Genomic DNA, 20,162 nt, shown 5'->3' with positions numbered 1-20,162 from the left:
TCCACTGCAGTAGTAGCCCTCGGGTGACCTGAGCGAGGCATGTCTGTCTGTATCTCCTCCGTGTCCAAACATCATCGCTTTGGTCCACTCTGAGACGCCTGGACACTTCCCTTGTTGACAGCCCTTCCTGGCACAAAGTAACAATGCAGATGTGATCAAAGTGTGGTATTGACTGTCTAGGCATGGTTGAACTACAGACAACATGAGCCGTGTATCTCCTTCCTGGTGGAATGACTGGAACTGATTGGCTGTCGGACCCCCTCTATCTAATAGGCACTGCTCATGCATGGTTGTTTACACCTTTGGGTGGGTTTAGTGACATATCTGAACAGTCAAAGGGACTGTGTCTGCGAAACAATATCCACAGTCAACATCTGTCTTCAAGAGTTCTGGGAACCAAAGTGGTGGAAAACTTTTTTTGACGTGTGTATTTTTGATAGAGTATACTGATTTAGAGAAAAGCTTTTATGTCATCTTAAAATAACTCTAAAATACAACAAGACTATTCTCGCAAAATATTTCAAGTAATATAATCGCTTCACTGTTTCCCTATGTAGACTCAAAAACTAACATATTGCATTTCATACACGGTAGTGCTGTACAGAAGTGTAACTATGGCTGTGATTATCTCTGGCCAATTTTTGTGGTGATAAGTGTAGTTGCATCTGAATATTATTTATTTATCTGGAACATCCCTGTTCCCACCACAATCCAACCAACAAGGTGAGCTTTACAATAGAGAATGCAGAGAACAAGTTCTTTTCTTTTCTTTCTTTTTTTAAAAGTACACATACTCACCTATTTTTGTTCAGGACATTGTACAACATGTCCTTTATATTGTTACGGGCAATCACACTTTCTGAGACAATCAATACATTTGGAGGCTTCATATTCATATTTTGCTCTTTGTGTTCATCTAAGTTGTTCAGGGGATTATTTGAATCTTTCTTTCCCTCTAACATACTGCATGTTTCTTCACTTGCAGATTCAGCACTCTCAACACTCAGAGATTGTGAACTGAATATTCCAGTTTTTCTGTGGAAAGCAAAATCCCTTTAAATGAAATGTTACCACTAAAAGCAGGCTAAGATATATCTAGGAACAAGTCACTTTGAATGAAACTCACTAGAGATACTCACTATAGAAGTTTAACATCTTTCAAGATTTTTTTTTTTTAGAGGATAAGAAAGGGAAATAAAACACCTTTGTCATTATGAAACTAGTTTGAAATTCCTTAGGAGTAAAACTTGCTTTTCAAAAGCACAGCGAATAACAGTAAAATCAGATTCCCTTATAACTGATGGTTTTCACAACTAAGCAGGACAAAGGCAAGTTGCAGATGATATTTCTGAAATACAAAGGAAATTTTGCACTTTGTTGAAAGCATCTATTTTGATTAAAACATTGGCACTAAAACTGGTAACACGTTTCATTATTGCACACATGCAATCCCTCATGATAGTAAGCAAAAAGTTGAAGTTAGAAAGCAAATGCATTAGTTCAATTGTTACTCTGCACAACTACCATTTATCATGGAGTGGAGAGGGATAAGTTTATTTAAAAGAAAAAGAGAAGAACTGAGTGGATGGTTGCTACAGTAGCATGATGAGATATAGCAACATACTTCCCAACAGCAAAGAGGCAACACATGATCAATTTACAAAGAGCATGCCATATCAAATCAGTTATGCAGACACTATGGCTGTCATTGGCGGGTTTACCTGCAAGTATGATTCACAAATGCCTTCTACAACATAGTTATATACCAGCAGCAGCAAAACATGCCATGTTTCACTAGCAAGGACATTTGTAATGGCTTACTGAAAAGTTAAAATAGACCTACAATTAACAATGTTCAGTCATCATCAAATATGACTGCAGATTGCCAATTAACACTGATCTGGAGTGAATAAAATTAGGGATACATTACAAACGATCAAATATAGCTGAAAGAGAGTAACACTAAGGTAAAGGTCCACTGGTTTGTGATAGTATTTATCCTGGAAGACATGTACAGCTCAATGTACAGTTACATGGTACCATGACAGATCAAACAGGTAGGAACACCATCTCTGATAATTTGGCTAAACAATTAACTTCTGTGAACAACAGCTCACATTTCTCAGCTACATTTGCCAGTATTTAATCATTTCTTACATATAGCTAACTAGTTCCCTGATTTGGATTTATATGTGACATGCCCTCTTCACTTTTTCTACATTTTTTCAGGTCTCTAAGTGGAATGTTTCAAAAGTCTTTGGCTGTTTCACCATGATGTTCTATGACTTCATGAAACTTGTAAATACACAGAAATATGATGAAATTTATTAATTTCTGAAAATCCATTCATTCATAAACTGACATTCTGCTATCAGAAGGGCCATGCAATGCTAGAAAACGAATTTCATTCCAGGAGGCCATGTACTGCAGTGACATCCAAGAATAACAAGGGTGCTTTTATGCAATCTTCAACAGGCAATGGCCACTTACTTCTCCAGGCAGTTTGTTCTACCACCCACTGTAGGGGTGTTTCTGTGCATATTCCTTATCTCCGTGTAAATTGATGTACTAATTTTCATGGCTAAATAATCCCTGTAGATTCTACAGAGTGCAGGTCTTATTCTGTGCACATATTATGTTGATAAACTCAAAGGAGAAGGGAAGTATATTACAAACTGTTTCATTGCAATGGTTCTGTTCTGCATTAGGCCTTAAATGATGTAGGAAACCATGAAAAAACTGGGTGATTGTGTGGGAATTTCAATCTCACTCCTGTCAGCTACAAAGAATATTAGTCACTGAGGTATCTTCCTTGGCAACAAGTATGACAGACTGAAAACAAACTTATGAGCTCAATGTACATTTCATATAAAAATTATGATTTTTAAGTACAAGCACTAAGCTTGTATGTGACGAACATCATGAAATTTTACTAAAGCGCCATATTTACAGTATTGTTATAGTGTAATAGTATACTTCCCATAAAATACCACTTCTGGGGTTTGGAAAATATTGAGTTTACCTGGTTGAGCATGCTTGCTCATCATCCGAACAGAACACTGTATTACAGTTAATTTGATTACAGTATAGGAAATGCCTTTCACTCGAAATGCAATTTATTCTCTCAGCTGAAGGCAATCTGTTCCTCTTCAAAAAATTTTGGCATGCAGCATTCCCTGTAAAAATCATTCCCTTTATCAATAACGAATAAAAAAATTAACATATTAACATTGTTTTCTGGGTATAGGCATGTTTAGAGATCTACTACCTGTCAGGAATAAATTCCACAAATACACTCTGTTTTATTAGGTGAAAGAGGCACAAATAAAAGTTCATTTGTATGCTACACTATGAACTGTAAATAATTAACATAATTTCAAGATATGACAGCATTATGAACTGGCTTTAAACTGTCACCCTAGTCAGTCCACTTTTTGTCTGAGCTCAAGCTGAAACATGGAAAAATGTGTTGCTCACATCGTACACAGCCTGCGCAAAGCACCAATGTAACTTTGTTCACATCATAGGCAGGTAAGTAAATGACAAGAGATGCAAATCTTTGTCACAAGTATAACAGATGCCAGAGTGCAGTAGTGTTGATCACGTTTAATGTTATTAGCATGTCTGACAGGGTGTATAAGGGGCAATAACCACATCGGGTGTTGAGATGCCGTGAACTTGTGTGAGATAGTGTTATAAGCACCTGACAGATTTTGAAAGGGGCCTCATTGTGGGTCTTTGTTTGGCTGGCTGGCCGAATTGTGCAATATCCAACATTATGGGGCATTCTTATGTTACACTGCCTGATGCTGGACTGCATGGGAACGTGAGCACAGAAATACTTTTCATGAAGTTTCCGGTCAACCATGACTGACAACCACAATGAAGCATCACCATTATTGTGCACCATGTACATTGTAACCCTTTCATATCTGAACAAGTAGTTGACTCTTGGCAGCATTCTTTGTCATTCCGTACCATTGGTCAGAGAATATAGCAGACACAAACTAGAACATTATTGTTGCATGCATTTACATCTACATCTACATGACTACTCTGCAATTCACATTTAAATGCTTGGCAGAGGGTTCATCGAACCACAATCATACTATCTCTCTACCATTCCACTCCTGAACACCTAAACCTTTCTGTTCGAGCACTGATTTCTATTATTTTATTTCGATGATCATTCCTACCAATGTAGGTTGGGCTCAACAAAATATTTTCGCATTTGGAAGAGAAAGTTTGTGACTGAAATTTTGTAAATAGATCTTGCCGCAACAAAAAATGTCTTTGCTTTAATGACTTCTATCCCAACTCGCGTATCATATCTGCCACACTCTCTCCCCTATTACGTGATAATACAAAACGAGCTGCCCTTTTTTGCACCCTTTCAATGTCCTCCGTCAATCCCACCTGGTAAGGATCCCACACCGCGCAGCAATATTCTAACTGAGGACGAACGAGTGTAGTCTGTCTCTTTAGTGGACTTGTTGCATCTTCAACCTTTGGTTCACCTTCCCCACAATATCATCTATGTGGTCTTTCCAACTGGCTGCAATTAACACCACATACAAATGGCTGTCTTTGGAGTCGTGCCATGACTGGGAGGCTACACTGGTTAGAGCTCTTTTCATTTTGATGCACAAATCTGAGAGTACTTTGAAAGTTTAACATATTGCTGTCCCTTATATTGTATAGAAAACCAAATAATCTTGCAGTTTCATTCAACTGTGTGAATCGTTCTTCTACAGAACTAACTGCTTGTCGAACATTACAAAACAGTAATTTACTCTGATCTTCTCTTTGGAGTAAGCAGTCAGTTTCATTTTCCTCCTCTTTATCTCTGGCTGAAAAATTGGCCCAATATTAGTTTCTCCAGCTAGCTCCTAAGCACCAATGAAAATTCTCTCAAATTCCAAGTCACTCTTCAGGTTTTTAATATACTCCTCTGTATTTTAGTTTTCTCAAGAGTAAACTGCTTCTCTTGCAGCAATTTATTGGTCAAATTGATTTAAAATAATACACTGCGCCATTTTAAACAGCCACAACAAACTAAAATGAGGATATTCTGTACAGAAGACCTTCAGCTTCTACACCAGAAATGCCTCTGAGAGTTGAATCTCCAGAAATTTCAAACACCGCATCATCCACATGCAGTAACTGGTACCTGATGGCCATTGAGGCATCAATCCAGCTTACCGAGTATCACTCAAATCTTTCAGAGTCAAAGATGTTGTACAACATTGCAATAAATCCTATTGACATGGTGATGCAGCAAATAATACATGCAGCCACTGTACAACATCAAAAAAGGCTGTTGTTTCATACCAACATGAAGCAGTGTCATTGACCACAAAGTTCAGGGTGTGGGATCTGCAAGGGACATAGAGGGCACATGGATTATTATCCAGAATTTTCTTCTGTGGGCCAATTTCCTTGCCATTCACATTGCTCCTGTTATCATAGCCCTGACCTTGTAGGTCTTCAATTGACAATGACATGCTTCTGACCTGATGGAGCAGAATGTGATTCATCGCTTTACCAGTGGCTTCAGTTAATGGTACAAATGCCAAGAAGAGTTCCTTTATTTGTACAAGACTGTTTCCTTGGTACCCTTCATTAGAAGACGGAAATGATTCAGGCCAGTCATAGCTCCTGTCAAGTGATCTCGCCAGCCGATGACAGCGGGTATTCAGAGCTTAGGACACGTGATGTAGTCAGCCAATAGCAACATCACTGCTAAGTAGAGCGAACACACAAAGAGAAAAAGTTAATGGTTTAAATTAACATATAATATTGGTCTGTAAGATTAATACGCTGCAAGAGAAGCTAAGCTTTCACATACAATGTTGGTCTTTTATGCGCATATTACAAGTTAAGATATATCACACAAATGTGATCGTGAAACTGTTAATAATGACTTAAATGTCTGATTTTCTGGGCTCGAAATTCATCTAAATGGCTCGTCATTAAAGAGTTGATTTTTAAATTACAGTCAAACGCTCTGTGATTTAAGAAATTCATCATACGTTATCACACACAGCTGCATTGTAACTGCCAGAATTGTACTTTGATAGTAACGCTTTTCAAACCACCATTCGGAGTATTTTCCCGTGACCTGTTAGAAATAGGTTTGTTTCCGCAGTTGCCAGAGAGTGTCACCGCGCTTGCACAGCTACGATGTCGCTGGGAGCCCGTATGTTCGTACGTGTAAAACATTAAAAGATCATACATTATCTAATAGAATAAACAAAACATCAGAGGATACTCCAAGAGCATCGGAATTTCGAGACCCATACTAAAATGTCCACATTGAAAGTGCACATTTGTATGTCCATATTCCCAGTTAAGTAGGCCACGCCCTAATATTAAGCTTTTCAATGTGGCCTTCAGGATGTAAATTTTCTTGGAGTTCCAGTAATGTGTTACCTCACGTTTGGTTCTTTATTATGGCATAATGCCATACATGCTAGAAGTTGTAAATGTGCACTTGAAATGCACCAAACAGTGTGTGGAATTAAAAAGGAATTTCTGTAGCAAACTGACAAAAATAACTTCATTGTTCTGCAAGGCAATTAATGCTTGACTACCAGAAAGGTGGAAAGCAGAAATTTGTTTTGTTTTCATTTGACGTGAGAGCACTAAACGAAGAGGAAACAGTAAAATCACTAAATGTAAACACGGGTCACGTGGAGACTACCACTACCCGACTGTAACTCAGACTGCTCAGCCCATCAGCCCCTGATCTACGATATTTCCGAACCGGTGCAATACCCCGCCACTTCCTAGAGTGTTTGAGATAGGACGTCAAAAATTTTAAAAATAGAATTTTCAAAAATATGTTCATTTTGTAGCGCACATCTTTCTGAAGAGCCTGATGCATAAAACGTGTGTTCGAGGAAATGTAAGACGTAATTCGGTCGTAAGTGTGTCGAAGGACAGTGCCTCGCCTCCTCACACAGCATTCTTCTATCGTACGTCAGTGTGCTTCGCTCTGTGGAATTGTATATTTTGTAATGGATGCCATCAAACCATATTCAGGACAGTGGAAATTAAAATGTCCTGTGGTGCCTCTCCTGCTTACAATTGGCCGGTTTGAAATCTTGTCCCTCTTCAGAAAATTTGCACTCTTTATTCCCTATCAGCTAACAATTTGCTGCCCTGTGTGACATAAAATTAAATATAGGATACATAAACCCAGTAAAGACACGAGACAAGCAAGACAATACACATTTCTTCACTCCTTGGCTACTAGAATTTTTTCCTCTTTAATCTTGCTACAGCTTCATATGGCGTGCTTTGCTTCTTGCAAAAGAATCTATTACTCCATCAAAGTTCGTGAAATATTTTGCTACATGAAAAGTCGAAATGTTGTTGTCTAATACTGAAAAAGCTGTTAATGCAAATAGGACCCAAGACTGGTGTGGTTTCCCGATCTGTTTACGTCTATTTTGTCACTCTCTGTTAGATAAAATGAAATAGGCCTTTCTAATACAGCTACAATTGTAATACACACCAAATGAACGAGACCGTTTTAGCACAGACGGTTTTATGTAACGACAGAATATAATTCACAAAGTACCAATATCAAGTGCCTCTATTAGGCCTACTACAAGCAAAAAGCCTTACATTAGGAAGTAGTTTCACATTTCATTCATACGCTCCAGTTTCAGAAGTATGAGATCGAACAGTAGTAGCACGAAATTTTTATACAGGCTTGGAATCGTCATATTGTTCCATAATTTATATGATGTCCCGGTTTCTTCTCCTACCTCGTTCTAACAACTGTCTTGTTAGCACTAGTTCTGTGACATTTCCTGCCAATGTTAAAGATTATTCGCAGGTTAACTCCACTGCCAGAATCACTGGTTCAGTTATCCTGCGATTATTCTCCGGTTAGGTGTTGTTACATGTTCGTACAACGCGTATTCCGCGCTTCTTCCAGAATAGAATTTAAAGCGGCTGCTAGCCGGGGACTGTAAAACTGACCCTTACTAGTATAGCGATCTGCCAAAAAATTTTCTGTCAAAATTTCATTTTCTTAGATACACCGAGAAGGTAATACTTAATCTTTCTTACCTGTTATTCGTTTATTTCCACTCCTGTAGTCTAAATCTATGGATTTAGCTACTAATTATAACAACGCTCATCATTCGCAAACCCAATCAACCACACAATCAGACAGCGGTTGTCAATTCATCCGTTCGGCCTTACTTCGCTCAGCTCATATAGCCCCTTTTGTCTGTAGGAAACTTTGTTTCTACATGCGATGAGGATTCACCTGACAGAGACATCGTATACACTATGCACACATTCACAAATCAACTTACGATTGATTCAGAAATCAACTCAGAATGTGTTCAACAATGTTCAAAAACTGACAGGGATGCGTTTCAAATTCATATGAATAATTGATAGACTAACATGCGCCGGATGCTAGTCGCTTTGTGAAACAAGATTTCTCCCTCAATAGTATGAATCTGCCCCCCACCCCCCTGCCAGAACTGGGCCTTCTGCGCATGCAAGAATCCAGCAGCTTGGACGCTCCAGTAAAATTTTTCCCGGTAGCATCTAGCTGATGGCTGCGACTGCTTACACAGCCAACAGCCACATTTCTGTAGCCAAAAGCGGGAGAAGGTACTACTCAATTGCGCATGATCCTGCTTGTAACTGCTACAACGAATCTAGTGTAAACAGTTGTGACGTCACATTCATTGGAGGCAATGTGTTGTTATGGAACATTGCATAGTCTTCCTCAAGCCTTTGACACATTTTGCTGTTGGCAGACGCTTGTATGAGCACTGTGTTTTGTTGCTGTATATGACGCATTTCCTTTGCAATTTAAGTTTTAATTTCGTTCTTTCTCGTGTTCATGTTTTATTGTTGCAGTATTATTCTGAAATAGCGGTATACAATAATATCCTTTGTTAGAGTATCGGTTCATGCCAGTCAAAATTACAGAAATTTAACTGAAAACAAAAACAATGAAAACTTCCTGGAATTCTAAAAAAATTCAAGGGTTTTTCCCGGTTTGCTCCCGGATGAAAAAATTCCCGGGTTTTTCCCGGATCTCCCGGGTCATATACACCCTGGATTTTGAAAACAGAAGTACATAAATTGTTCCTATTTTTCATTTTTTCCTCCTCATTTGCTCAATTTTTTCACTGTTTGACTTGAAATTAATTTTTGCCAACCCCAAAATTTTGACCCCTCAAAAGGCTGCCAAGCCTCGTCTAACAATAGAAATGGCCTTGTCTGGATGGGAAGGCTGTAGGGAAATGATGGCTGATAATTTTAGTACTTCCAAAATTCCTTTGCAGCAGCTGTTTCACTGGCTGTGCAGTGTGCAAAAAATGATCCTACTCATATAACCGCACTGTTTTGAAGGGTTGGAATGACATTAGAGCGCAAAAGACTCTCATAGTGTTTACCAGTGACAGTACACATAACAAGACTCACAAGACTCATCTCCTCAAGGGAGACATTCCACGTGGGAAAAAAACATGTTTAAAAAACAAAGATGCTGAAATGAGAAAGTGTTGGTATGTTGATAGAGACAGTAAAAAACATACAAACACACACCAAATTTCAAGCTTTCGCAACCCAAGGTTGTTTCATCAGGAAAGAGGTAAGGAGAGGGAAAGACGAAAGGATGTGGGTTTTAAGGGAGAGGGTAAGGAGTCATTTCAATCCCGGGAGCGGAGAGGCTTACCTTAGGGGGAAAAAAGGACAGGTATACACTCACGCGCACACACACTCACATATCCACCCGCACATATACATTTGCAGAATGAAGTGGTACTGGTTGATGTGTGTGTGGATTTTGTGTTGTCCATGTTCTGCATTTCTGCATACTGACATGTCCTTCATCCACCCACAGAATTTTCCATGGCCATTCATTGTCCACTACCATGAGAGCAAGAAACTCCAGAGCAAACATTTCTCTTGCTGGTTGGTCAGCATGAAGCAACTCCTGAACATGCGTTATTTTGTACGGACAGCAATTTAGGATGTTTCGTAGGATTTTATGCACTTTGCTCGCAGGTACATCCAACATTTAGGCAATTTTGCACGCACTGCATGTCTGCAGAGCACTGCTGGAACTCTCCTGCAATACAGTGGCCACATCTTTGTAAGACGTTGGATCACCTGCTTTCCTCTCTCTGTCACTCTGCACTTCAAAAGAATTCGTCTTCTCAAATTTTGTAATCATTTTCTCCAGACCCTTAGCAGACATTGGACCAATGCCTTTTTTCATACCCTTGAGTGTCCAGAACTCCTGTAGGTCTATTGGCACACAGTCAGTTTTCTTGAAAAAGTGCTTTACCAGCAGCTCGTGATCCTTCACAGAGACAGTTATGTTGGGCAAACTGAGGAACAGCAGTGCGCTGCGTGTCTATTGGTGTGCATATTCTGACACACACAGCACAACATAATAGTCATATTATCATTATGTTCCACGATATATATCACCCTGCATCAACAATATGCTGTCCAGATCTTACTTCATTCTGAACAGTGGTTCTCTTTATACAGTGTTTTGAAACTGGAACTTTAATTTTGGAGATCCTGTGCGTTCAATCTACAAGAACTAAATTCAATACTTGCACTTGTGTTTTTGTGTTTGGTGAGAATGGCAAATTTAAACATCTGAGTGATGAAATTAGAGAAATACTACAAACTGAAGATCCAGCTGTGGAATCTGGTAGTGATTTTGAAGACCATGAAGACTTTGAGGCACTACCAAGAGAAAGTACAGATTCATCAAGCAATGTTGAAATTATTCATGTAGTGGGCCGTTCACAGTTGCGAAAGAAGCACAAAGTCAGAAATAGTGAGTACAGATGGCTAACAGACGGAACGTTTACACCTCAGAATTACACTTCCTCTAACAACAATTCTGGAGTGAATCCTCATTGTGGACTGAGTGAGGAACCTACTAAAAGTGAATGTTTTGAACTTATATTTGAAAGGCAACTGTTGGGATACACTACTAGTTAAACTAACAACTTTTACAAGGTAGTGAATGAACAATGCAAGGATCTTTCACATACATTGGACAGATAGAAATGTAGAAGAGATAAATCAGTTATTAGCAGCCTGCATGCTGATAGCTCACACAAAAATGAGTAGACTGAAGGACGACTGGTCTACAGACTCATTTACTGAAACACCTCTCTTTTCAAAAGTAATGCCTGGGGATATATTTCTGACAGTTCTTCAATCGTTCCATTTTATTGAAGCACACATTTTGGGAGATGCTGAGAGGGTGAATAGGCTTTCTGAAAGAAAGATATTGTGAATTTTTTGAGAGTGAATCTTAAGTTAATTATACATCCATACAGAGATTTGTGCACTGATGAGTCTGTAATGCTGTGGAAAGGTAAACTTTTCAAACAGTATATACCAAGCAAAATGCACCGATATTACAGTGTACACGGGAAGAGAACAGAAATTAAAGTTACCTGTGGCCTTGGTGTATCTGGTGCTGTTGTAGACACTCTGTAGAAACCTTAACTCAACAAAGGTCACAGTCTTTCACCTGATAACTGGTATACAAGCCCTGACATGTTTACAAGCCCTGACATGTTTTCCTTTCTACACAAAAATAGAGCTGATGCCTGTGGGACAGTTAGGCCAAAAAGAAAAAGCATTTCAACTAATTTGCCTTCAAAACTAAAGAAAGGGCAAATCACATCACGCCATTCTGATTTTATGTTGGCAGTATAATTTATGGCAAGAGAGAGGTGTGCATGCTTTCAACAATTCATACAAACACAATTGTTGAAATAAAGAACCACAACAGAGTAACAGGTGAGAAAATCAAGACACAAAGTACTGCTGTAGAATATAACTAGAAGATGGAAGCAATAGATAAAACGGACATGCAGATCAGCTCTGTTGGTACTAAAAAACTTTCTTTCATGTCCTGGACCAGTCTGTACTGAATGCCCATGTCGTTTACCAAATGAGAACTGGTAAAAAAAACCACAGCTAATACACTTTTGCTTGGAGCTAGTGAGACAGTTGCTTGACAAATACAGCATTCCCAGAAAGTCTGCAAAGGGAGGAAGATCCCCATCAAATGAAACACCATGGCATCTCACAAAGAGGCACTTTAATTTTCCAGTATCTCAGACTGTGGCACAAGGGTCCAGGACCCAAAGAACATGCCATGTATGCAGTCATATGCCAAGAAAAAAAAGAAACTATGGTATGTTTATGTGTGCACACCAAAAGAACATACCATGTATGTAGTCAAGCAATACGAAGAGACAGAAAAGACACTAGGTTTATTTTTGTAGAATGCAATAGCCCTGTACATGTAAATCAATGTTTTTGTGAGCACGACAGCTTAAAAAAATTTCAATTAATTTGACACTTCCTTGTACTACTTATCAAGTAATTAATACAATAAAATGAACTGAGAGCTAATTCACTGTCATTAAACTTCGAAAAGACCCACCACATGCAGTTAAGAATCTCCAGAGATGTCCTTGCAGCATGTGTATAATATATTAAGACAAGCAGATAGAAGAGGTAGACAGTGTTAAGTTTCTGGGACTACAACTCGATAATAAGTCCAGATGAGAAGGCCATAGTACAGAATTGCCAAAGCGCCTAAAGAAGTCTGAATTTGCAATACAAATGTCAGATGTAGGAGACAAAAATACAAAAAAAAAACCTTGCATATTTTGCCTACTTTCATTATATTATGTCATATGGCATCACATTATGTGGTATCTTGTCAAACCAAATAAAGTTTTCAGAGTGCAAAAGTGTGTAATGAGACTCATTTGTAGTGGAAATTCAAGAATATCATATAGAGACCTGTTCAAGGAACAGAGTATTCCCACCACTGCTTCTCAGTATATTTATTCCTTATAAGAAATTGTTGCAAATAATGTGTCTCTATTTCCAACCACTAGCTCAATCCATAGCATACATACTAGGAATAAGGAAAATCTACATAAAGACATAAAATCGTTTACCTTGTTCGAAAAATGGGTCCAATATTCAGGAACACACATTTTCAATAAATTGCCAGTAATCATCAAAAACTTGGTTTAAGATAAAGCACAGTTTAAACAGAGTTTGAAAGACTTTTTGGTAGGAAAGTTCTCCTACTCTATACATGAATGTCTTAAAAGAGACTGTCAGAACAGCTTAAGTAAAAATGTCTCTCAGATTTCAGTTTTTACACCACTTGGTCACAACACTCAAAAATAGGTATTTTGCATATGATAAATTTATTAAAAGCACATAACTATGTTTCATTCTCACGGTGTATTAATTCTGTAAATATTAGCACTTCCAGTTTACTATAATTTATCCACATCTTGACAATCTCCTGACAAAAGAGCAGGGAAGTCAGTATTATATTCAAATTTTCTATGTTTGTACGTTATATTTTCTGACATATTCCACGCCCATGAGAGTCATCTCATTTTTGGGTCTATGGAATGAAAACTGAAGCTACTACAATGTAAAAACAATCCAGACACCGAAGTGCCCACACTCATGGCCATGGCAAGACTCAGAAAGAGCAAAAGCGAGAGAAAGAGAAAGAGTGACAAAAAGAGTAACGGCGAGAGAAAGAATAAAAGTGAGAGAAAGAATAAAAGTGAGAGAAAGAATAAAAGTGAGAGAAAGAACAAGAGCAAGAACAAGAGCATGAGCTTCAAGAAAGCTAGTATAAATAGCTTTCTGTGGCATGTTTCTATGTGCCACACTTGGTCAGCTACAGATGAGTGACTGTATGTGCGTGCCACACCCTTTTCACTAAACTAAACATTCATCAAATTCAGAGCCTAATTTGCACTTAGGTTTCACTAACACAGCTCTTTACATAAAATATGTCATATGATTTTTTGTATCAGATAGACCCTAACTGCTGATTGTCCAATACTGTACTGCAAACTGGCTTGATTTTTCGCCTATGAATGAAATTTTAGAACATCCATCACATGTATCATCTTCAAGAGGGCAAATTTGAATCCAGCTTCCCATTTCTTTACTGCTGAAAATGACAGACCAGACATCTCATAAATCTTCACCTATTTTAGATGAGTTTATGCTGGTGATATTTGCATACAAAACAAATATTTCCATGATATCACATTACTTCGGGTGATCTATTTGTATGAAACATGCATGATATGATTATTTATGAAAGCACACAATTATTCTACAGGTCATGTGGACAGTTTACTTAGAGCATTACACAATATCCACCAACATAACAAAAACAAGATTTCGCTCTTGTTATCTTTGTTACAGTTTGAACCAACTTTCTGGTTTCCCTTACATCCCAAAGCTTACTCTCTGCTTTTGTAGATAATACAGCTGAATGGGGAAAAAGAGGAAAGCTTTACTTCTCAGTGGATGCTGTGAATCTCTGTTAGTCAGCCAAAATATTACTGCACCTGGGGTATCAACCATGGATGCAATACATGCCTTTGTTGACAATGTTATGGAAGCCATAAATAATATGATGATGGTTGGAGTATTTTGTGACCTATCAAAAGCTTTTGACAGTGTAAGTCACCATATTCTCTTGAGTAAAGCCAAGACCCTAGGAATGGGTGGAACCGTAGGCACGTGGCTTGAATCCTATGTGTGTGGTAAAAGCAGAAAGTGATTGTGAAAGGACTGCATGGTGGCCAGGTATCTTCAGAATGGGGCTCCATTACTGCGGGAGTACCTCAAGGCTCAGTATTGGGCCCACTGCTCTTTCTAATATTTATAAATAACTTAGCACTATGTACAGAATATGGGAAAACACATGTTTGCTGACGACACCACTTTATCAGTTAATAATCTCTCAGGGAATGCGTTAAAAGAGGCTGCAAATAAAGCTTTTGCAGATTTGAGAAACTGGTTTGAAACCAATGGCCTTACAGTCAACCTAAAAACGACAAATTACATTCATTTATCTTCTAACACAAATGTTACTAATGAAATGAACCTAAAAATGGGTGAGCACGAGATTTTGAAGGTTGAGTCCTCCAAATTCTTGGGTCTGCACACAGATAGCAAAATGAAGTGGCACCACCATATTCAAGATCTGTGCAAAAGGCTAAGCTCAGCAATGTTTGCCTTAAGAATAATTTCAGACACTAGGGAAATGAGCACAATAAATATTTTGGCTATTTTCACCAACTTATGGCCTATGGTATAATATTTTGGGGAAATCAACCAACAGCAAAAAAAGTGTTCCATGCACAGAAGCGAGCAATAACAATTATGTGTGGAGTACATCCTAGGCACTCGTGCAGGGATCTGTTTAGAGCTCTACAAATCCTTACAACACCTGCCCAATATAGTTTTTCCCTGATGTGCATTGTTTCAAAAAATAGCAACTTAATCAAAATCAATAGCTCATACCACAGTTATAACACCTGAAGTAACTGGATATCCATTATGAGCTAAAAACGAAAAGCATGGTCCAGAAGGGGGTTTTATACAGTGGCACCAAGATTTGTAATGCCCTCCCACTGCACATTAAAGAACTGGTTGGAAACATGCCAAAGTTTAAAGAAAATCTGAAGCAGTTCCTTTTAGATGAATCTTGTTACAGTATTGATGAATTTCTTAGCAAAAAATGCATAGAATCTCTTGTTTGTGCTTAAACCTTACTGTGTGACCTCTACAATTGATTAATTATACTCTGTAAGTACAGTGTAACTTAATACAATACCCAAATTTATGTATGTCTGTATATGACACCTGTATAACTTAAGAACAATACCCAAATTTATGTATGACTGTATATTCTTTCAGATGTACTGTATCGTAAATAATGTGTATGGGTATATGCTAAACTTCACAGTTTCTTTAATCTAATGATAAGATCAATGTATCTGTGCACAAAACAATAATCTGTAAAAACATTGACTCGTTCTATATCCAGGGATATGTTTGCATATGGATCTATGGAACACGAAATAAATAAATAATTAATGATTGTATGACGGTAAGTCAATTATTATCCACAATTTAGTTACATTCTTATTTATTTTGGTAATACTGTCATTTTACGTTGATGACGCAGGCTTTGTTTATTTGTTGTTATATCGTTGCAATTTTCAAGCTGCTAGGTTCGTTTCGTTATTACTGCAGTGCTGTTAAACATGGCTGCTCCGCTGTGTATTTGCACCAAATAAGAGGAATGTTTAGTGACCCGTTTTTTGTGGTCGGAGGACGTATCAGGGGCCGAAATTCATCGAAGGTTTTTTGTACAGTACGAGAACAGTGTTTTGACAGAACGGAGCGTCTATGAATGGATTGAAAAATTCCAAAATGTCGCACAAGTGTTACGCAGGATGAAAGAGCTGGACGACCGTTTACCGCCACAAATGAAGAAACCATTGAGCATTCGCGTGAAATGATTCTCTTAGACAGGCGATTAACTATTGATGAAGTGACCCATTGTATGCAAATTAGTCACTGTTCTGCCTACGAAATCATCCAGGACAGACTTGGGTTTCATAAAGTTTGTGCATGATGGGTCCCAAAACAACTCACACAGTTGCATAAACAAACGTGCTTGGACACCTGCAAAAAACATTTGGAGCACTATGGTAACAGGGGGGACAACTTCTTAGACAGGATCATTACTGGTGAGGAAACATTGATCCATCATTACGAGCCAGAAAGTACACAGCAAAGCATGGAATGGAAACATCCAAATTCACTGTGCAAGAAAAAGTTGAAGACCCAACTGTCCACAGCAAAACTGATGTTTACTGTTTTTTGGGACATATGCGGTCCAGTACTGGAACATTATGGGGAAAGGGGCACAACAATTAACAGTGTAAGTTACAATGAGACGCTTACTGCCAGGCTAAAGCCTGTCATTCGAAGCAAATGCAGATGATTGCTGTCAAAATATGTCGTGTTGTTGCACAACAATGCCCGTTTGCATACTGCTAACCACACTGCTGAAACACTCCAGAAACTCAAATTTGAAGTACTGGATCATTCTCCATCTAGTGCCAATCTTGCCCCTTCCATCACTTGTTTGGCCACTCAAACTGGCATTAAGGGGCCGTCGATTTGCCTCGGATGAAACACTGAAAGAAGCAGTGCATTCCTGGCTCGCAGCTCAACTGAGAACCTTCTTTTATGAGGACATCAGGAAGCTTGTACAACAATGGACCACGTGCATTGAAACGCAACAAGACTACGTCGAAAAATGATGTCCTTGTAAGTTTCCTATTTGATTACAATAAAATTTTATAACTACTTTGCGGATAATAATTGACTTACACTCGTATATAACAACTGAACTGAAAGCATTGGCAGTATTATGTATTTTCCTTAGTGACCACTTTACTTGTTTACCATAACAGCACCACATGTTTCCGATAATGCCCAAGTGCAATAATATTGTGGTCGAGAAGTATAGCGTACAAAGGACGTGCAAAATATTATTCAGGATTGTGTGGTCTGCAAACTGAATAGTCTTTTGTCAATCCAATTTGAGGTGGTGAATCCAGGGTGTATACGTGGACAAGGAAAAATATTCCCGGTTAAAAATACACTTTTTCCGTGTTAAGTGACAGTATACTCTTCCTCGGCACAGTAAAACTCATCAATCCTTTGAATGTTTATGGTTTTATATACCGGAGTAGAATTTCCCAGCACTTTAGAAAACGAAACTCAGGGCAGAAAAACACGTTTTGAAAGACCTTTGATGTGCGGCAATATGTACGCTGCATATTTTCGTATTACGAAGGTTTAAATATGAATTCCACCAGACACCGCATGGCACTTTCTGAAACTTTGCAACGAGATTGCGATGTGCTTTTGCTCATGTCACGTGATCTCGCCAGCTGAGGACACATGATGCAGTAAAGCCAACAGCAAGATCACTCTTCAGTAGTGCGAACTCACAAATAAGAAAAGTTAATAGTTTAAATTAATATACATAGCATTCACATATAATATTGGTCTCCAAGATTAATAAGCTGGAAGAGAAGCTAAGCTTCCACGTATAATGTTTGTGCGTGTTACACTTTAAGAACATGACACAAATGTGCCAGTAAAATTTTTAATAACGACCTAATGTCTGATCTTCTGGGCTCGAAATTCTGCTAAACGGTCGTCCTCAAAGAGTTGGTTTTTAAAATGAGAGTTAAACGCTTTGTGATTTAAGACATTCATCGTACATTCTCACACATAGTTCATCTTGCGTAAAAGGAAATCTGCTTTGAATGTAACGCTTTTCAAACCACCATTCGCAATATTTTCCCGCGACCTGTTAGAAATAGGTTCATTTCAACAGTTGCGAGAGAGCACCAGATAACAGGCGTCACCGCGCTTGCGCAGCTACGATGACGCAGGGAGCCCCTATGTTCGTACGTGTAAAACATTAAAAGATCCTACATATGTCATTAAAAAAAATGCATCAGACGATACTTCAAGAGCGCTAGAATTTCGTGAACCATACTAAAACGCCGAATTCAGCTTAAAATGCACATTCGCATGTAAATATTCTTGGAGTACCAGTACTGTATTATCTCATGCTTGGTTCTTTATTATGCACAATGTCATACGTGCACTTGAAATGCAGTAAACAGTTGAAACTAGCCAATTAAACAATTCGTTTCAAATAAATTGGCTGCCTCAGCAGAAAAGATTAATTTTAAGCCAAATCTCTTTAGCAAACCGGCAAAAATAACTTCATTGTTCTGTAAAGCGATTAATTATTGACTGTCAGTAAGGTGGAAATAAAATCTGAAACTAATAACATATTTTAGCCTTCCGTAATTATGCACACGTATTTCAATTCATTTGATAGCTCCCGGCCTAAAAAATCCGTTTGTTTATCATTTAACGTGAGAGCAATAAACGAAGGGGAAACAACAAACTCCCAGGTCACGTGGAGACTCCCCACCCCAATTCAGACTGCTCTGTGCATCAGCCCCAGATTTACCATATTTCCGAACCGGGGCAATAATAAGCCACACCTCTGTAACCAGAAGCGGGAGAAGGTACTACTCATACGCGACTCAAGAGTCCGCTCGCAACAGCTCAAGCTAATTAATTTAAGCATTTGTCACATCACGCTCATCGGAGGCAATTTGTTGTTATAAGGCATTGCACGTCTTCCTAAAGCCTATGGTACACTTTGCTCTTGGCAGACGCTTGTATGAGCACTGTTTTGTTGTTGTATACGGCGCATTTCCTTAGCAACTTAAGGTTTTTTTTTTGTTTTTTTTCTCCTTCTTCATGCTTTGTTGCTGCAGTATTATTCTGCTGTAGCGGGATACAGTAATATCCTTTGTTAGAGTATTGGTTCTTCCCAGTCAAAATTACAAAAATTTAACTGAAAACTAAAACAATGAAAAATTCCCAGAGTTCTAGACAATTCCCGAGTTTTTCCCGGTTTTCTCTCGGATGAAAAAATTCCCGGGTTTTTCCCGGATCTCCCGGTTGTCCCAGGTCGTATACACCCTGTGAATCATTGCATTACTACAACTTGTAACATAACTCAGCCAGCCTACTCCATTATTTAAAGTGTAATATGAAATATGGTCAAACATCACATTGTTACAGGACTAATATATTGTTAAAGCAGCAAGCCCAATTAAGTTTACACGAATGGCTGAGAGATTACATCCAATCTGATTGCTGACTTGACACTTATCCATCTAAATTACCCAAGTTACGTACTGACAAAATTCTCAAGCTGGTCTTCGAATTCTATTAAAGTAGCGAGTCTTCAGTCAGAACATGTGACTGGATACAGGAATCTTGTCAGGCAGAATTCAGTATGTAATTTTGGATGAAAATTTCTCTAAGGAAGATAACCTAACATGAAGCATGACTCAAGGAAGTGCACAGTACCACTGCTATTCACAATTTAAATGACTTAGCTGGAAGTGTAAGCAGTCTTCCATATATTTTTTTATTTTTTTTGTAGATGATGCTGTGTTCTTATAGGCAAGAGGTATCTTATTAAAACTATACAACTATTATGATTAATAAAATTCTTTTCCGGGCTATTATGCTGTGGTCTGATGGATTTCGCATTGTAACCCGACGTTTCGTCCCCATCTGCGGAGGACATCTTCAAGGGGGTTCGTGGCTTCTGTTAACTTCCGAAACACACACTGTCTCACTACTGACTGCAGCAAATTTTTGTTTTCGCG

General features: G+C 38.4%; 1 protein-coding gene across 10 annotated transcripts in view; it reads right to left on the bottom strand.

The window, feature by feature from the left end:
- Window positions 1-20,162, bottom strand: part of LOC126297613 (biotin--protein ligase) — a 429,285-nt gene that overhangs the window by 204,798 nt on the left and 204,325 nt on the right. For all 10 annotated transcript variants that reach the window (XM_049988622.1, XM_049988625.1, XM_049988619.1 and 7 more), the window contains 2 exons: window positions 3,023-3,176; window positions 799-1,035 (listed from right to left, as the gene is read on the bottom strand). In XM_049988622.1, the coding sequence (XP_049844579.1) occupies window positions 799-1,035; window positions 3,023-3,176 (391 nt within the window). The remainder of the gene's footprint in view (window positions 1-798; window positions 1,036-3,022; window positions 3,177-20,162) is intronic.

Source organism: Schistocerca gregaria, chromosome X (genome assembly GCF_023897955.1).
Source record: "Schistocerca gregaria isolate iqSchGreg1 chromosome X, iqSchGreg1.2, whole genome shotgun sequence".
Lineage (NCBI taxonomy): Eukaryota > Metazoa > Arthropoda > Insecta > Orthoptera > Acrididae > Schistocerca > Schistocerca gregaria.
Note: the sequence above shows the minus strand (reverse complement) of the source record. Positions and strands in the feature narration are given on the sequence as shown.